This window comes from Dunckerocampus dactyliophorus, chromosome 20 (genome assembly GCF_027744805.1).
Source record: "Dunckerocampus dactyliophorus isolate RoL2022-P2 chromosome 20, RoL_Ddac_1.1, whole genome shotgun sequence".
Taxonomy (NCBI): Eukaryota; Metazoa; Chordata; class Actinopteri; order Syngnathiformes; family Syngnathidae; genus Dunckerocampus; species Dunckerocampus dactyliophorus.
In genome coordinates, this window is record NC_072838.1 from 15,146,368 (window position 1) to 15,163,954 (window position 17,587).

Consider the following 17,587-nt stretch of genomic DNA (forward strand, 5'->3'; position numbering starts at 1 on the left):
TATCCATGCAACAGCCAATTATAGCCTGGCTAACCTTTCTAGGTGTATGTTTGACTCTTTTTCCTAGAAAAAAGGCTCTTCATTTGGATCACGAGGTATGCGACACTTTCAAAAAGAACATGGCTTTATTGCGTTGTTTGAAGAAAAACATTGCTGCCATCCTACATTTGAACAAAAGCACACTTCAGGTTGTATTTGTGAAGTTTTGTCTTCTCCTCCTAACTGGCTCAGTTAGTGTATCGTGTGAGCTTATTAAGAATTATGAATTCATACTTTTACAATTTGTATTTGTTTTGGGGTATGCAGCTCAGTCATGGTGCTGCAAGGCAGTAGCAGCTGTCTCTTTAGTATACATCACAAAATGTCTATACAATTTCTACAGTTGTGTCTCTCTTGTGTCGTTTAGATCCACTTCAGACGGAGAACTCCTTTCCAAAACTGGACTTGTGGCCCTCCCGTGTCTCACTTGTGTTTGTAAACAGCAGACTTCTTCCCGCCGTACATAAAGAGAGGTGGTGGGTTTCGGTTTATACAAGTGGATGGGTCACAAAGGCCTGGCGGACCAGAAGGACCCCTTGGACCGGCCGCTCCGGGGACGCCGGGAGTTCCCTGTTCGCCACGCTCTCCATCTTTGCCGTCCTTTCCCACACCGGGAGCACCTGGGACGCCTTAAGGTAGGAATGACATAAATGGTTAACCATTGTCATAAGTAAGTCTTCACATTTAAAATTTGTATTTTATTTGTACAATTTTTGTTTTTACATTTTTGCATTATTATTTTTCACATTATTATTATATTTTATTCTAATCCATGGTTTCCCAACTAGTAGGGCTTTTCAGATTTTTAAGTATGGAAAAAAAGTGCAAACATTTTTTTCAAAATGCTTTATGAAAGCATACTCATTTTTAAATGCCATTATTATTTATCACTTATTTTGCTCATTTTGTAACATTAGGTTACTTTCTCAGGGAATTCTAGGGGGACGTGGCAAAGAAAAGGCTGGGAACATTTGTAATGTTGTATTATTTGTACTTTATTTATTGTATTTTTATCCGATTTTATTTTGGAATTTGGTCATTTGTGTTACATTTTTATAATGTATACTTTTAATACATACGTAGCTACCCAGCCAGCAGTGGGATGAAATTTCAGGGGGTGTGAAAACTGAATTTGGCCATTTAATGGGATTATTTACTAAAATTGTCTAATAATTTACTTTAATCATAAACATATTATTAATATTTTTTACATTTATTTATTTAGATTTTGCTCATTTTGAATGTAAATGTAAAGTGGTGTTTTCTTAAGAGGTTCTATGCTGGGAGTCACTGTTATAATGTTCAACATCACTCCAATGCTCATTATATTAGAAGTAAATGGTACATTTGTCATAGTTAGTAATATTTTTGTCATCGTGAGGCATGATGGGGTCCATTTTGAACACTCCCTTATGTTACCAAATATAGTTCCCAGTGTGGTCAAATTGTGATTTTTGAAGAAAACCCCTTTATACTTTGCTTTGTAAATCTTACCTGGTGCACCTGGTGGACCCGCACTTCCTTTAATGCCAACGCCAACCTCTCCCTTATCTCCTTTATCTCCCTTGTCTCCAGTATCACCTGCAGAGAGGACCCAGGCATAATTAAGCTACTCTACTAATATTTACACTTTTAACAGCGGAGAGATTTAATATGGACCTTTCTTTCCTGGTGCGCCTGGAAGACCAAAGAACCCTGGATGACCTTTGGGACCCATCGCCCCCGGAGCTCCTGGAGGTCCCGCCGCTCCTTCGGCTCCAGCAGGGCCTGGTGGTCCTGCCGGTCCTGGGATACCAGGGGCACCGAGGGCAGCTGGCCTCTTGAGGAAATCCTTCATGAATTCTGCTAGTTGTTCTACATGAGGGTGAAACAAAGTTTTTGCTCAAATCCAGCAATCACAGTGACTTATCAAGGTTTGAATGTACAAACCGTACCTTCAACAACAGCTGAACACATTTCCCGAAGCTTCTCATCACTAACTTTAGGGCCCTGTGTGAATATGATGGTGTTTTAACATTTTAACCTCATGTCAAATGTAAAGTGAAGCATATTTTGGTGGAGGTGTTGGAGTGAACACTTACCGGCAGACCTCTGGGTCCTGGTGCTCCTGGTAATCCTGGTTCCCCCTCCAGCCCTCTTGCTCCCATCGGACCAGCCAGACCTTCATGACCCGGTTGACCTGGTCTGCCTTCTGCTCCGGTAGCTCCTCTGAGACCCTTGGCTCCAGGCTGAGTATGATAAATTAAATCCATGCCACTGTACGTCCATGTACTGTATATATACTGCATCTATAAACTTGTGTACGATAGTCCCATAAATTGTTTTAATGTGCCGTTCTATGCTAAGCATCAACCTATTTACCTCTCCTTTATTTCCAGGAATACCAGGTGGGCCCTAAAAGACAAAAGGAGAGGACAGACTTACAAAAAAGATTGTTTCAGTGTTATTGAAGCGAACATAATTTCAGCATACCTGGTCTCCCTTGACTCCGGGATCTCCAGCAGCACCTGTATCTCCCTACTCATCAAGGAACAATGTAAGTATTCTCATCTAACTATTCAATAACAACACATCCTGAGCGCAGGAGACTTACCAAGCTTCCCTTGGGTCCCACTGGTCCCATCGGTCCCTGGAAAGAAGCACATTTTAGCTTTAACATCTCAACTGCATGTTAGCAGGGTGGTGTTTAGGATGAACAAACACAACTAACCTCATCACCTTTGTGTCCAGTGTGGCCCTTCATTCCTTTGGCACCAGTGTCGCCTTTTTCTCCTTTTTCACCCTGTCACAACAGTCAATTCACATCATTTTGCAGCTTTTTTTTTTTTTTAACCAATTGTAGCTCTCCAGATAGAAATATCTCACCTCGATTCCCGGAGGACCTGCGGGCCCTACTGGCCCTTGTTTCCCAGTTTCACCCTAAAAAACGATCAGATTATGGATCAATAAAAGAAAATTTAAAAAATTTATGTTTATGACACACACATAAGACTGCTACAGCTACTGAATATAATAAGACCCCTCCTTTTCAAAACTCATTTTGCAAAAAAAAAAAAAGACAAAAAAGACTAAATGAAAACACCTTGAAGCTATACATAGGCCACTTCCTGAATGTGTCTCAGTGCCACCCAGTGGCAACAGGAAATGGAATGCGCACACCCTATGACTTACATGAACCCTGAGTTGTGTGGGGGTGTGAGGGCCCGTTCAACGCCGCTTGCAGCTTTAATTGAGACTTCTTCCTCCCAATAAGCCTGTCTCTCCCTCCCTTGCAACAACCCCTTCAGCATGCAAGACAACCACAAGTATGAGTAAAGAATTCTCTCTTTTTTTAATCACTGTTTCATTTCATTCTTGTATTGCATCTTTTTATTTCTATATTTTATTTGTCGTTCATGTGTTCTGTGTACAGTGAGTGACTGAACAGACCTCGTACGTAGAGCGAGGACTTCCTGTATAAATGTCTACACCCTGAATATAAGATGGTTTGTTTTTTTCACACTTTTTTCTATCGGGAAAAATCCTGTCTTATATTTGGGTCAGTAAGGTAATCCATTGGTACTTACCATTGCCCCTTTATCTCCTGGTTTCCCATCTTCACCAGGTGTACCAGCCTCCCCCTGTATAAAAACAGACTTATAGCATAGGCATACATTGATAAACATTAAGTGCCCAAATTGGGGAATCTTACAGTTTTGCCCGGAAGGCCGACTGGCCCGATGGCTCCCTCAGCACCAGTGTCACCCTAGATGTAAGGTGGATGCCTTTACATGATTATGTGGGTCATACAGCTTCCAAGGAAAATCTGCTGCTAGCTCCATAAAAGACAAGAGGCTTCTTGTCGACAAAAAAAAGTCCTCCACATGCTTAGACACTCAAGTCTATTTGATTGAGATGATAAGCATGTGGAGGACTTGCTTTGAGACAAGAGAACCTCTCGCCTCAAGCAGATGATCATACTTGTAGCAAGTACAGTCAGTGCGCCATTGTGTATCTTAGCAGGAATACATGCAGTACGTATATGTATACGTTAGTGCATAATTATAACTAATATTAGTCAAATCAAATGTCTTAATGGAAAACATTGTGTGCTATAACAAACCATATTTTCCTAACATACAGCATTAGAAAGGACATATTTTTAGTTAAAATGATACCTTTTCACCAGGAGGTCCGACTACACCCTGCTTGCCAGGAAGCCCCTTTGAAGAATAAGCATTAAAATATTATAAAAATACTTGAATTCAAGGATTTTCAAGGTTTTCTGATTACATTGTGTAATATACATGTATGTCTTATGTTTTCTCTATCTTTCATTTATGCATAGAATAAGTCAATATTTTGGCAATATAATATGCCTTTTACTAAGCTTGACCAAATCTGCTCTAATTCATTGCTGTTTTCTGGTATAAATCGAGTAAAAGTTGCATTTTCTTGCCATGAATATGAACCTGACTTACCGGAATACCCACAATCCCCCTGATACCGACTGCTCCTGATGTACCAGGCTCTCCCTGTTGAGTAGTTTAAGACAAAATAAACATTGCCAGGGTTACCGTAGGCTCAAAAGTCACTATAGCAACCTTTTTGTTCATATTATAAAGATGACAAAACCTTAGCACCATCCGCTCCGGGAATGCCATCCACGCCATTTTTGCCTGCTTCTCCCTGTCATGACAAACCAAACATGTCAAACATGTTTTGGTACAAATGCAGCAGCAGAAGAGTCCAATCCATCCAATACTTACAATGTCTCCCTTTTCTCCTTTAGGACCCTGCTCTCCTTGAGGTCCAATAGCTCCCTAGTGACCATTATTGAGTCAATACATCATACTTCAGTTGGGAAATAACATTTTAAAAATGGCGTTCAATGGGAACACTCACTTCGTCACCCTTTGGTCCCTCCAAGCCTTGACGTCCACGCACTCCCTCCACACCCTGATGGGATAAACTCACTCATAAGTCACTTCCAGACGTTGTTTTTTTGGACTAAACACCCAAGCTGATCATGAGAAGATTCTTACTGGAGATCCAGGTGGGCCTGTGGGTCCTGGGACACCATTAAACCCAGGAGGACCCTAGGACACATAGAGAAAAAATCTTCAGCTTTAACTTTCTAAATGTAAGCAGACTTAATTAGAACTTACGATGTCTCCTTTCTCTCCTGTTGCACCAGGAAATCCAACAGGCCCTCTTTGACCCTGACAGACATATCACATAAGTATACTGTATGTGTGTATGTGTATAGGAAACAGTGAGGTTAGGAAAATGTCCCTACGTCGTCTCCCATGCGTCCTGGCAGACCCTGAGGACCTTGAGGTCCTGTCTCCCCCTGCGGAAACAATTAAACAAGTCACATGATCCCAATCAAGCATGTCACATTTGGTAAAACTTCATTGTTACCTTTTCTCCAGGTATGCCATCTTTTCCATTTTCACCTGCCAAACCTTTGTGTCCCTGAGGGTAGAAATCCCATAATTAGTACAGGGATCAGATCATTTCATTGATCAGTTAGCAGTACAATAGCTCACCTTCATGCCTGGTAGTCCAGCCAGTCCTTGAGGTCCCGCAGGGCAGGCTGCAGGACACTAGAAGCATTTATTAAATATACATACATAATTAAATAAAATGACAGAATCCCAGCCACAAGTGATCTCATAGCCACACATGCAGGGAACCAGGGCAGAAAAACACTCACAGCTTCCCCACTTCCCTCACCAGCGGCACCAGGCGGCCCCTACAAACACAGCCATAAGTCATATCCAAAACATCCAAAGGAGCGTTAGATGTTTTTTCCTACACAGATCCGACACCAGGGAGAGGGATTCCCACAATGGTACAGCAAAGAAAAGGCGGACGCATCACCAACCCAGGTTAGACACTTCAATAAAACAGTTATTCCACTATTAAGCCAATTATTGTACTGTATACCCAAATATAAGACAACTGGTAGTAGATGTTTGATGACTCTACTTCATTGATCACCATTGTTTTAACACTTCCTCTCTTGCTACATCTCGCCAGGTGTGTGTGAGTGACAGGAAGAAAGGCTCTGACTCCCTTTTTCAGACTTTTTTCTAGGTAACGAAACTTATATTTGGGTGAATCTGGTACTTGCTGGCCCATCAACAGCTGAACACCCTCAAAAGGACTCAAAAGGACTGATCTGGCTCTTCTTACCACTGGACCCGGTGGACCGGGAGGCCCTGGAGGTCCTGGTTTTCCATTATCCCCTCTGGGTCCAGGTTGGCCCTACAAGTGCAAGACATACAGTATGTCAACAAAACCTTTGATACTGGGTGAGAGTTGCAGAGAAATACAAGATACATCGTTTCGGCAATACTGTTACAGCGATTGTGTGATAATCGATATATTGGAAGAAAAACAACGTACAATAGATAGATACCATGATATGTACCATCTCAGGTATCACAGTATCTACTTTCCAATATGTCATAGCCTTCATTCTCATCTAAGATGGCCATTTTATCCCCTCACCCTGGCGTTTTTAATTTAAAATCTGACCTCAGGTCCGATATTTCCTTCATCTCCGGGGATTCCTGGCTTCCCTGGTGGTCCCTGTCAGAAACAGATGCACTATCAGCAACAGGAGATTATATCGAGAAGCTCCGACGGTGCAGTGGTGGACACGTACAGCAGGTCCTTCACTTGCTGGGCCCTGTGAAGACACAATATTAAGGACATTTTAATTACTTGACTTAGAGGCTTATTGGGCAACTGTAAAAGAAAGGTGTCCACTCACTGGAGGACCTGCAGGCCCGGGAAAGCCAGGAAGTCCCTAAAAGATTCATACAGACAGGTTAGCGTCAACAACAACAACTTGGAAGATTCTAAATAGGTTTAAATGGCCTTACTCGTTCACCCACTGCCCCTCTTGGACCCATTGGGCCAGGAGAACCCTGCAGACCACAAACACGGATGGAGTTGGCAGCAGCATATTAGATTATCACACAGAGCAGATAGCAATAAAGGGTGTTGCTTACATCAGATCCTGGTAGTCCTGGTAGACCTCGCTGTCCAGGAAGTCCAATTTCCCCCTGCTCGCCTTTGCTGCCCTGACAAGCAGACACAACAGCTTTATCTTCCTAGCAAAGGTAGCCACAGTGAACATAAATCATTTTTTCTGTGCTTGTTTAAGACGAAAGAGACGAGACTATAGAGACTACAGCGTCTGCTTCAGTTAGTACTTGTCTGCTGCCGAGGTATTCGACTAAGTTGTGCCGGGGGCCACATTTTCAGAAAGCTAAGGACCAGGGGCCCGGACTTCTTTTTTCACTACTACTCTTATTTTGTTTATAATGTCAGTGCAAGGCTCAGCTATATCTCCAAATGTTTACATCACCGAATAGTTAATATACAGGGGAAAATCTGCATTCTTCTCCTTTTGACCGACATGCTCGGATTCCACAGCCTCCTCCCAGACCACGCCTACTCTGTTGCAATTGGTCAGCAGTTGAGGGGCAGCTCCAGCTCTCCATCCCCCTCCACCGCTCAGAATTACTGATTACGTGCTAATGGTTACCAGCAAAAAGTAAACAATTGGATATTGGATTTAACTGGATAAACGTTGGAGAATCCTGCATCAAACTGTGCTTTGTTTATGAAACAGCCGTCCGTGAAGTAGCGAGAGCAGAGCAGGCAGTGACCGTGAGGTCTTCAGCTTCCCACAAAAAAAGTCTTCCAATTTCTGGCTTACTCCAGTTTAGATACACAATTCCTATATCCGAAAAAACACTTTCTGGGCGCCATTTTGAAGAAAAAGCCTCAAATGCTACCGAGTACCGGTTGTGGATTAGCGCTGGGAAAGTTGTGACCTGAGAAATTCAAAAGCTTTCATGGAAATCTCGTACAGTTCTCGTACCCGACCATTCACGAGATTTAGGAGTAGCATAAAATTTAACCATGGATAACGTAAAAACACGTCAACATTATGATAGGGCACTTTCACAATATGTAGAACAAGAGTACAACACTTTAAATGTGCTGTATACATAAGTGTAGAAAGATGCAAATGTAGGATAGGGCCCTTTTAACTCCCTCATTACCGCTAAGCAGCATTAAAACATGCACAAAGTGACTTCCTGTTCAGTGAAAAATAATAATAGGTACATGTGAAAACGCAATGGTTAGTTTCAGGTTCAATTTTGGTTGTGTTGACAACTGCCTATGTTATGCTATATGACAGGATCGCTCTACTATTTTTAAGGACCTACTGCAAAAACACTAGTCAAAGATCCTCTGTAAGACTGTGCTTTGGTGTTTGTGCCCACAGGATGCCAGTTGAATAACTCTGTTCTACAGTATGTTGCAAATATAGAAAGGACGTATACACTAAAGTGCATTGATCGTCAGGTATTCAGGCATTCTAAGATCACTTTTCTTGAATCAGAGCTGCAGTTTCCAAAACGGCTTGAGCATCCATTCTGGTGTGTTTCAAAGAGAAGTATTATATCTTGTTCAGAGGCCATCACTACACGTTATCCCACATCGAATGGATGAAAGGTTTACAGCTGAGAGGTGGAAGAACGCTCCTATTTTTGTAGGAGCACTTACTTGTATTTAATTCATACTTACAGGAGCACCTGGGCTGCCAGAAGCCCCCGGAAGACCCTGTGAGAGAAGATAAAACAGTCAATCAAAACAGTAAAGCCTTTAAATATAAGACAGAAACATGGTGGCTTTCAGAAGTGAATGCTTACATCTCGTCCATCTCTGCCGTTTTCCCCTGCGGCGCCACGAGGACCCTCAGGGCCGGGGGCTCCAGGGGGGCCTTGAACTGATTTGTCAGGCTAGGACAGGAAATGGACAGTCAGTAGTGGAAACCGCACGTGGTTACGTACATCTAATATTTAGATGTAATATAATATAGTCTATAAATGGTTGAACCAAAGCCACCAAAGCTGAATTAGATATAGAACAAAGCAAATGAGCCAATCAAGCAATTCAGGCGGATTATTAGCAAAAAAAAAAAAAGTAGAGTAGGTAAAGAGATAAATACCTCAGCATTGGCATACATCTGAAGGAATCAGAGAAATAAGAACAAAATTGCAGCGTTAGTGAAAGTAGTAACCCCGACATCACCATAAGTGCCAGCACAAGCGCACCTGCTAAGAATCATGGCAGTGAGTTCTCTTCATGCTGTCATTTCAATACACAGCCCATAGTACAACACGCCTCCCCCACATGTTAACAGACAACTCCAGCTGTGAACATGGTAGCCTGCAGCGCACAGGGCAATTGCAAAAGGATATGCTCACCAGTTAATGCTATCGGAACTCTTTGCAGTACAGTTTCAGCTTATCTTGCTAAATGTGCCCAAAATGTTGACCAAAGCATGATGTATTGCTCCCCCACGCGCTAACATGCATGCTCCCATGAGAATTTACAGTATATTTCATTCACAGCATGACGTTTCTCAAACATGGCAGACATGCTGTTGAAAACGTTATAGTTTGCTGTAAAAATGGTGTTTGGGTTTTTTTTCCCAAAGGAATCCTTATAGAAATGTAAGGCATTGAACAAAAGGCCAATTTTACATTGCATTTTTTGTACAAAATCTTACTAAATTCTTGTAAATGTACGTCATCGTTCTGTGGGTTGGACTTGTGCTATACAAACTACTAGGGATGAGCCAGTACACCACTATCTGTATCTGTATCTGTTCAACCATCTAAATTATCCGCATCCATATCTGTACTCGGAGTGGGCGGGACATAAACCGGAAGTTGGTGTGGTTACAAAATTGACATGGATTGATCAGAAGTTGCTATATTTATTGTTTATTGTCTAGCTCTATGTGTACTGTGTATGTGTGTAAGCGATCTGTATCTGTCAGTTGTGTCCACTGTAATTTTAGTCAAAAGTACTGCGTTTAGTACTACAAGCAACGTTTTCCAACTGACTCTATATCACCAGCCAAATTATAAGTGACTGACGCACAAGCCGTGTACAGCTGTCTTTTGGAATGCACCGCGTACGTTACGAAACAAGTTTAAGATTGAAACGCACGTATTTGAACTGCAACGTATTGAGAGTGGTGTAATATTTTACATCACGACATTTCATCACGATCACGTATAATGACGAGATGTACTCGTTTCGTGCTCGTATTCGGCAACCATTCATCCCTGATAGTAACTACAGCTATCAGGAATTGCCAACATCACGCAGACCGACTTTGCCAACCGATGAAGATCTTGGTGATCAGAGTGTCGGTTACACTTGTCCAACTCATCCATCTCAAAATCTACTGCTTTGTTTCCACCCAGCATGCAGTGGGCCCACTTGGCTCGACTAAAACCACAAACCGCATCAGATGCTGAGCACATCTGAGTCACATGCCCTGTACCTCAGTGGCAGGCAGCTCGTTGCAGCTCTCTCTCTGGGCTCTCTTTGGGTCGCAGTGAATCAGCATCCACTGCAGCTCAAACTGCGAAAACACAAGGTTATCCACAGATTCCCCACCAGTCAGACAATTTGTATGCACTGCTCACCACTACGGACGCATCGGGATCAGCATCCAGCCTTCCAATCAGGGTGTCCCCTTCTGTGTTAATGGGACCTTTGCCCTTGATTGGCCTCTGGTCCACAGGCTGGCAGTCCACATAGAGTGTCACCATGTCGCGCTCCACGCCGATCATCACCTTGTGCCACTTGGTGTTGAAGAGCACAGACAGGCCGGGGAAGGTGACGGTCTGCAGGCTGCCATCGGGGCCCGTCAGGAAGTACTCCAAGGCCTGCTGGTCGCCGTTTAGCCTCATGCCGGCTTGTTTGCGGCCGTCCTCGTCCACGATTTGCCAGACGTTCCACACTTTGTTCACCGTGTTCTTGATCATGCGGAAGGTCACCATGAAGGAGTACTCGTCAGGGAAACCACGGGGAAAGTTCAGCCTAGGATAGTGGAATTAGCTCAAGCTGATGCGATATTGAACATTCCAAAACATTGTTATCGGTACAAAAGTAAATTTATTAAGGAACATTGTATGACGGCACTTTTCCACGTCTCAATTAAACTTTCTAGGACAGGTTCCTTCGAAAATAAATTCCTCCATCTACATTTTGATTCCAATGTGCACCAACATTTGATAGTTTCTTTCTATGCATGTGTTTCTCCACAAAGTTGCATTGAAATCAGCTCAATCGATTGTTCAGGTGTGCCTCATGCTGGCCTAATTTGATCCATTCTTGCTATGCATATGTGGCACCTATCCACAAGGTTTCATGGAAATCAGTTGTGTGCTTTTGTGTGATCCTGCTAAATGAGGAGTCTGCAGCTCCAGCTGGTTTATGATTCCGTGTAGTCACTACGCCGTCACATGCCTTTCAAAGTTCTGCGTCGTAGTTGAGCGTGTGCCATGCAATTCTCCGCCGAATTGCTAGGGGTGAGTCAACTCGGTGAGAGACCATGATGCTGGCCAGCTATTTGTCTTGTTAGCTTCCTTTGTTGCAAGTGAATGGCAACTAAAGCGACATGGAGTGTGGTACAGGAAGTGGAACTAATCGATGTGTTACAACACTTTTATTGCAAATGCTGATCCCAAATCGGTGGGGAAACATGACTGAGTGCCAGGTGGCAACAGGTGTGGCTCGTCATTGTAGCAGGGGGAACAGGAAGACAGAAAGCAATGTGACAATGAGCTTAAGGAAACAACAGTGTATGTAGCGTTTACGTTCAATTTAGTGGTCAAATAGGTTTTTTGGTTTTGATGCTAAAGGTTGCCGACCCCTGTGCTTGTATTTGAGGTCATTCGTTTGTTCAGGTGTATACCTCACAGTGTTAGGCCTAATTTGATGCCACCTGTCCACAAAGTTTCATTGAAATCAGTTGTGTAGCTTGTGCGTAATCCTGCTGACCAAAGAAAGTTTCTTGCATGCAGCCTTTGTATTTGAGCTCCTTCAATTGCTCTGGTGTGCCTTATGGTATTATGCCTGTGTCCAAATAGGATTTGTAAGCTAATATAGATTTAGTTGCATGGCATTATAGAATTATTCAGGTCATAGGAAAGATGTTGCCTCTCTCTTTGTGTAATTCAATCTTTCACAATGACGCCAGCAGCTACTCTGTGAGGTTTTTAACGAGCCGGATTCACGGTAGGCGGTGAATTCATAGATGGGCGCTGTGGCCCGTTTTTTTCCAGTTTTTTTACCGTCTTGTAAACAACAAAGGTGAGGCAATAAAAAAAGAGTTTCCTGTATCCCAATAAAACAAAGGGAGCCCTTTCGAGCTTTGCCCGAGGGTTTGAAAGTTTCAAGCATGTGCTGCCTTTGCCCTGCATAATGAAAAGGGGACGAGGCAGAAGGAGAACCTTGGCGACTTAAAAGTGGCAGCCCCTGGACGTGTCGAGGCAGTAAACACGTATTAGCATTCAGTGTGACGGTGCATCCAGGGCATTACATAACAGCTTCTGATCAGGCTGGCCTTGCAGGAGGATCAGCGCCGATGCTGCACAAGCTTTCATTATGGAAAGTGCCGTTACCTGAACAAAGTCTTTCATTTAGATGATTTATGAAATAATGTATTACAGTAAAAAGCCTGCAGGGCTAATATGCATGGATATTCCCGCAATATGAAAGCACACACCGCTTCTATGATGAAGGTGACACCAACAGAATTACTTGACAGTTTGCTCTTTTCAATACAGAAAGATGTATTTCAAAGATGTATAACCCTAACGCCCCAACTCTCAGCCTAACTCTAACCCCCATGTATTAAAAGTCAATTGGAAGTCACGGGGGATGTCTTGAAAGCAAGTTTCATGTTACCATAATTTGACAAACATGGCAGACTTACTGTTTCAAACGTTACACTTACGCATAAAATACCATATTTCTAGAAATGGTAAGGATTTGGTTTGGGGATATTATTTCATTTCTTGAAGACTGATAAACTAAAAATTATCATGTTCATTCCAACCCTAAATTTGGTCAGTTTCTCCGAATTACATTGCATGTTTTGTACAAAATCCTACTAAATTCTGGTCAGAACAAGCCAGCTCACAAAATGTCACTTTTTTTTTTTTTTTCAATCCAGTTTCTCTAATGAGTCTGAGCACTAGGCTGATTTTTTTTTTAGCCGTTAGGCACAAACGAGCTGATGTGGACACACTGCCAAATCCACAACCTTTAATTACGAACTTGTGAAATTTTTACAGGAAGCCGCTGATGTTGTCAGCACTCGCTATTCATTTCACTTTTGTTTCACGGCTTTGAAGGAGCACATGCAGCAGAGGATAAATCATTACCAAGAAAAAGCTGAGGTTGGTCTCCAGGAATTTAGTAGGAATTTGTACAAAAACCTACGTAGCGTAAACGTGAACGACGTAATTATTAGAAAACTGACACTTTCTTAAGGCGCCTTAAAAAAAAAAAGCTTTTCTTCCTACTACTAACATACGTAATAACAAAAATATGCCTAATTTGTTCATATAATGTACCACTGAATGTTATTTTTGAGTTTGTTATCCTTTTTTGTCTTATTGTCTCTTATGCGTCTGTCTGTCCCCTCTTAAATCGTTGTACTTTTTTCCAATCACCCAAACATCTCACTACAAAACTGCAACAGTAGGAGTAAGAAGCTAGTTTTCTGCTCTCTCCTCTCGCACTTTAGATTGATGGAAGAAGTCATCTTAGCAGGTGTTAACTAGGGGTGTCACAAGATCTCGCGAGATTAAAACGTGACAAGATTTCTCGTGGGTACTATGCCTGGGACAATAAAAACTAAATTCATCACACAATAAATGAAAATGAACTGGATAATTTTATACATTGCCATGTGCGTGCGTGTCTGTTTTGCTCGTCTTCCGCCTCCACACAGGCAGAAAGAGGTTTCACTCTGTGCATTGGCTTCAGCACCTTGGCGCGTTTGTTCCATAGAACACACCGGCATGAACGGAGTGAGCCCTTTCGTCAGTCATACTCTCTCTTAGTCTCGGTGGGCGGAGGCGGGGCTGCTAGCAGACACACAGAGAGCAGAAGAGTTTAACGTAGTAGAAATTAAATTAGTGAATTGCAATTAATGTCTCGTCTCACGACACCCCTAGTTTTCACATTTTTTCGTTCGCTTTCTTACCAGTTGTGGTCCCCTCACTCACACCGTGAGCTCTATGCCAAAGCAGAGTGGCCCTCCTTGAGCTCCTGGAGGTATACATATTGGATGATGATGATTTATGAGTCTCTTCTTGGATTAGTTCCATCCTACCTTTGCTGTCTGCTTTACAAATCAAGGAGCACCTATTCCTTATGGTCTCCCACAGTTCACCATCTAAAGGTGCCCAGAGTTAGAAATGAATTTGGGAAAAGGGCTTTTTGCTCTGCTGCCCCCACCGCTTGGAACACAATATAAACTGAACTGAAAATGTCAGAAGTGATCACAGTCAAAGCTTTCCGTTCTATTTTACACACTAGGTAGCGAGATTTGTGTTTTTAATTGCTACTGTCCTTGTAAGTGTGAAAATTGCTCAGTTTTTACCTTATTTATTGTTTGTAATTTATTGCCTTAAAATCTTTCGATTTTGGTATTTTTATGGTGTGTGCTGCTGACCTCTTAGCCAGGTCGCCCTTGCAAATGAGATCCTGATCTCAATGGGACTTATCTGGTTAAATAAAGGTTTAAAAAAACAAATCCCCCTGCTTCACAGGGAAGGTAGGCGTCCAACTTTGAAAGCGACTACCAGTACTGCTTTGAAATGATCACAAACTACAGCATTTTCTTTGCAAAATGTCATGTTTTTAGCTGCATAATCCCTGAAACAGCGCTTCTTGTTTTCTTCAAGTACTTAAATGCAGCACAGAACATCCCTCTGTGGATGCCAAATACGTCCAGACAAGTTTTTTGCTACCAATTATTATGTGGCGCTGGCCCATGTGCAGTAACATCTGTGGCGGACCTGTAATAACGCAACACCTGCACACAACATACGACATTCTCCTGTGTCTTTATCTGCTCTTTGTAAGCCTTTCTCCACTGTGTTTGCACTTACATGGTCGGGATTTGGAAGTTGGCCTCCCGGTCAAGGCGGTAGGCCACCTGGAGGGGAGTGGAGCCGTCCACCTTCCTCACGCCTTTAAGGGGAATGACGTCCAGCTGGAACTGGGTGATCAAATCAAAACCTACGGGAGTCATTCGAGGATGAGTACCGGGAGGACAGTACAGTATATGTAGAAGCTGGTGTTACCACAAAATGCAAAACACTAGTCAAGTCCTTTTTTTGGGTAGTTGATCTTCTCCTCTAAAACTTGTAACGTCTATGCATAATCCACGGCTAATTGATGTACAAAAATTGAGTTTTCCACCTGGAAGATCATCTTGTCCGCCTCTCATGGGTGGGCAGACGGTGTCGCCATCCAGTCGGTTAAAGTCCAGTTCTGGCAGGACACAAGAAAAGTGCAGTTTTTGATTTTACAAGGTTATTATTGCAGCCCATTTGTAGTGCTGATTTCATAATAACACATACATTTGATGTATTACAGAGAATCGCATCACAAACTCATCAACGTGTTACCCAGCCCTTCCCTTGTCTTCATTTTAGTGCTTTATTGTTTTAACACACTCTAAAAAAGTATTTTATTACTAATATTGCAATTAATTAATATTATGGTAAATTAACAAACTGTTATTGTAATTGTCTGCTGAACGCCTGTTCGAGATTAAACCTGAGGGACCTGGCTGGCCCCTGGTGAACAAACCAGCAAAAATCAAAGAAGAAAGATAATATTTACTGATTACATGTAATATATAGAATATATAGGGGTAAAAATTTAATATCGGTATGGGTTTTTTCCATGTAATGAAAACTGATATAGCCCTTTAAGCACCACAAGCAGCACTGCTGTCACCATAACAGTCAACACGCAGCACATGCTTGAGCCGATGCTTTGCTTAACCACGCTCGGGGTGGCAGGACGTGGTGGGTTGTCAAAGCACTGCTAATGGTGGGTGGGGTAGCTCATAGACATACTGTGTATACAGAGACACCGCATCGAGCGCCGAGCCGCACGTAAACGTCTCCACCATATTAGATGTGGCAAGAGTTGGAGCAGAGAAGAACCAAATTCCAGGGAGCAACATTTCACAGGTAAGACTTAACAATTACCTTTGATAGTATTTGGCCCACAGACTGCATGATTTGGCCATTATAACGTCGTTTTGAAAGCATCATTTACCGACGTTGTGGAAAACACTGCATTCCGGCGCACAACTCATTCATTCATACGTCTGTGGGGTAGTGGGAATGTAAAAAAACATACAAATAGCGGCTAATGCTAATGCGAGATGTTGTTAAGATGCTTTGCAGGTTGAGGGGGAAAAAGTCAGCTATTACACAAATAACTAGAAATGTGTGATTGTAGACGACCATAATGCATCTCACAGGATATCTTCTGAATTTTCCTCATGTGCGCATAGCTGTTCTACCTGGTGGACAAGTTGGTAAATTACACTTTCAGCCCACCTGCAACGCTTTGACATAGTAGATACCGTAAACCCAATATATCCCGGATATAATAATAATTATGTGTGTCTTTATTGTCCCACAGTCACCAAAAGAGGCCTGTCTCTGTGGCGACTGAGTCAGCTCATTGACTGAGAGTGGCGTGGAGGCGACACATCTGGAGGCAGTTCACAGATCCCACATAAATGCTGAGAAATGAGATCAAGTGGCGAGACGGTATTTATAATCACATTTTTTCCCCACTAAACACTGATCAGACTGCACACTCAAGTTGTTAAAATGTTACAGTCTGCCGCTGTTTTACACCAGCAAAGCCAGTCATTAGTGTAACGAGCACGAGGGTGACCACAATGAAGATGTCACATGGCGTCCCCGCGTGCGCTCCAATTTAAAGCTGCACTCTTACTTTATCTGCCGCCTCATATTAGATTTACAGCTTCCCTAAACAAGCGCAGACAATGGGGCTTGTTGAGATTGTCAGACGGGACGTTTAATCTGATTTAATCCCATGCACGACACACACCAGCAAAGCATTTCTGCTATTTTGGGCCTTTGCTTGGCGGTTTATGGTAAAGACAGTGGCACAGGATGGTGAATTTAAGCCCTCACTTCATTAGATACACTTGCACATGTAATAATAATGTGCTTTGCAGAGTGCGGTGGATGACTCACGTCCAAGTGCTGGAGCAAACAGGAAAGACACGAGCGCCAAGCAGACAAGCATGTATGTCACAACACACGGTTGCTTTCTGTGAATGAAGACGGAAAACATCAGCGTGATTGTCTTTAAAACACTAAAACATCACATACATGACATACCCTCACCAGACACTTCATTAGGTACACCTGCCCAATGATATATGCGTACGTAGGATTTGTTACCTTGTTTAAACAACAAACAAAAGAGGGACACTGCAACCTACAACCACGATAATAAAAATACCAATGAATATGTGGTTTAATAATAGTGTAAATAACAACAAAAAGTTTGACAACTATCTAAAGTAGCTCTTGTTTGTTTGCCCATTTGTGAGCTCACAGGCTACTTCCTGGTTCAGAGGACAAGAGGACCGGACCAC

General features: G+C 42.6%; 1 protein-coding gene across 1 annotated transcript; it reads right to left on the reverse strand.

Annotated features, from left to right (window-relative positions):
• Positions 1–141: 141 nt before the first annotated feature.
• On the reverse strand, positions 142–17,587 carry LOC129173154 (collagen alpha-1(IX) chain). The gene is made up of 38 exons (XM_054763782.1): positions 17,328–17,587; positions 17,181–17,257; positions 15,352–15,423; positions 15,039–15,168; positions 10,554–10,950; positions 10,409–10,489; positions 9,059–9,076; positions 8,760–8,849; positions 8,635–8,670; positions 7,044–7,115; positions 6,915–6,959; positions 6,803–6,838; positions 6,695–6,718; positions 6,565–6,618; positions 6,220–6,291; positions 5,738–5,776; positions 5,571–5,627; positions 5,443–5,496; positions 5,318–5,371; positions 5,187–5,240; positions 5,064–5,117; positions 4,924–4,977; positions 4,788–4,841; positions 4,654–4,707; positions 4,500–4,553; positions 4,197–4,241; positions 3,731–3,784; positions 3,606–3,659; positions 2,905–2,958; positions 2,750–2,821; positions 2,633–2,668; positions 2,512–2,556; positions 2,401–2,433; positions 2,121–2,267; positions 1,974–2,028; positions 1,699–1,893; positions 1,534–1,620; positions 142–668 (listed from the first exon to the last, which is right to left on the reverse strand). The coding sequence occupies exons 2-38, from the start codon at positions 17,230–17,232 to the stop codon at positions 463–465; spliced, it is 2,790 nt and encodes a 929-aa protein (XP_054619757.1). The 5' UTR covers positions 17,233–17,257; positions 17,328–17,587; the 3' UTR covers positions 142–462.

Bases quoted from the DNA above. Each gene is read 5' to 3' on its own strand.
- LOC129173154 (XM_054763782.1), bottom strand. From the start codon at position 17,232: ATGCTTGTCTGCTTGGCGCTCGTGTCTTTCCTGTTTGCTCCAGCACTT. The intron at 5,628-5,737 runs GTGAGTGTTTTT...AAATGCTTCTAG, and splicing joins GTGAGGGAAGTGGGGAAGCT to TGTCCTGCAGCCTGCCCTGC. The intron at 1,894-1,973 runs GTACGGTTTGTA...ACCCTCATGTAG, and splicing joins GTGTTCAGCTGTTGTTGAAG to AACAACTAGCAGAATTCATG.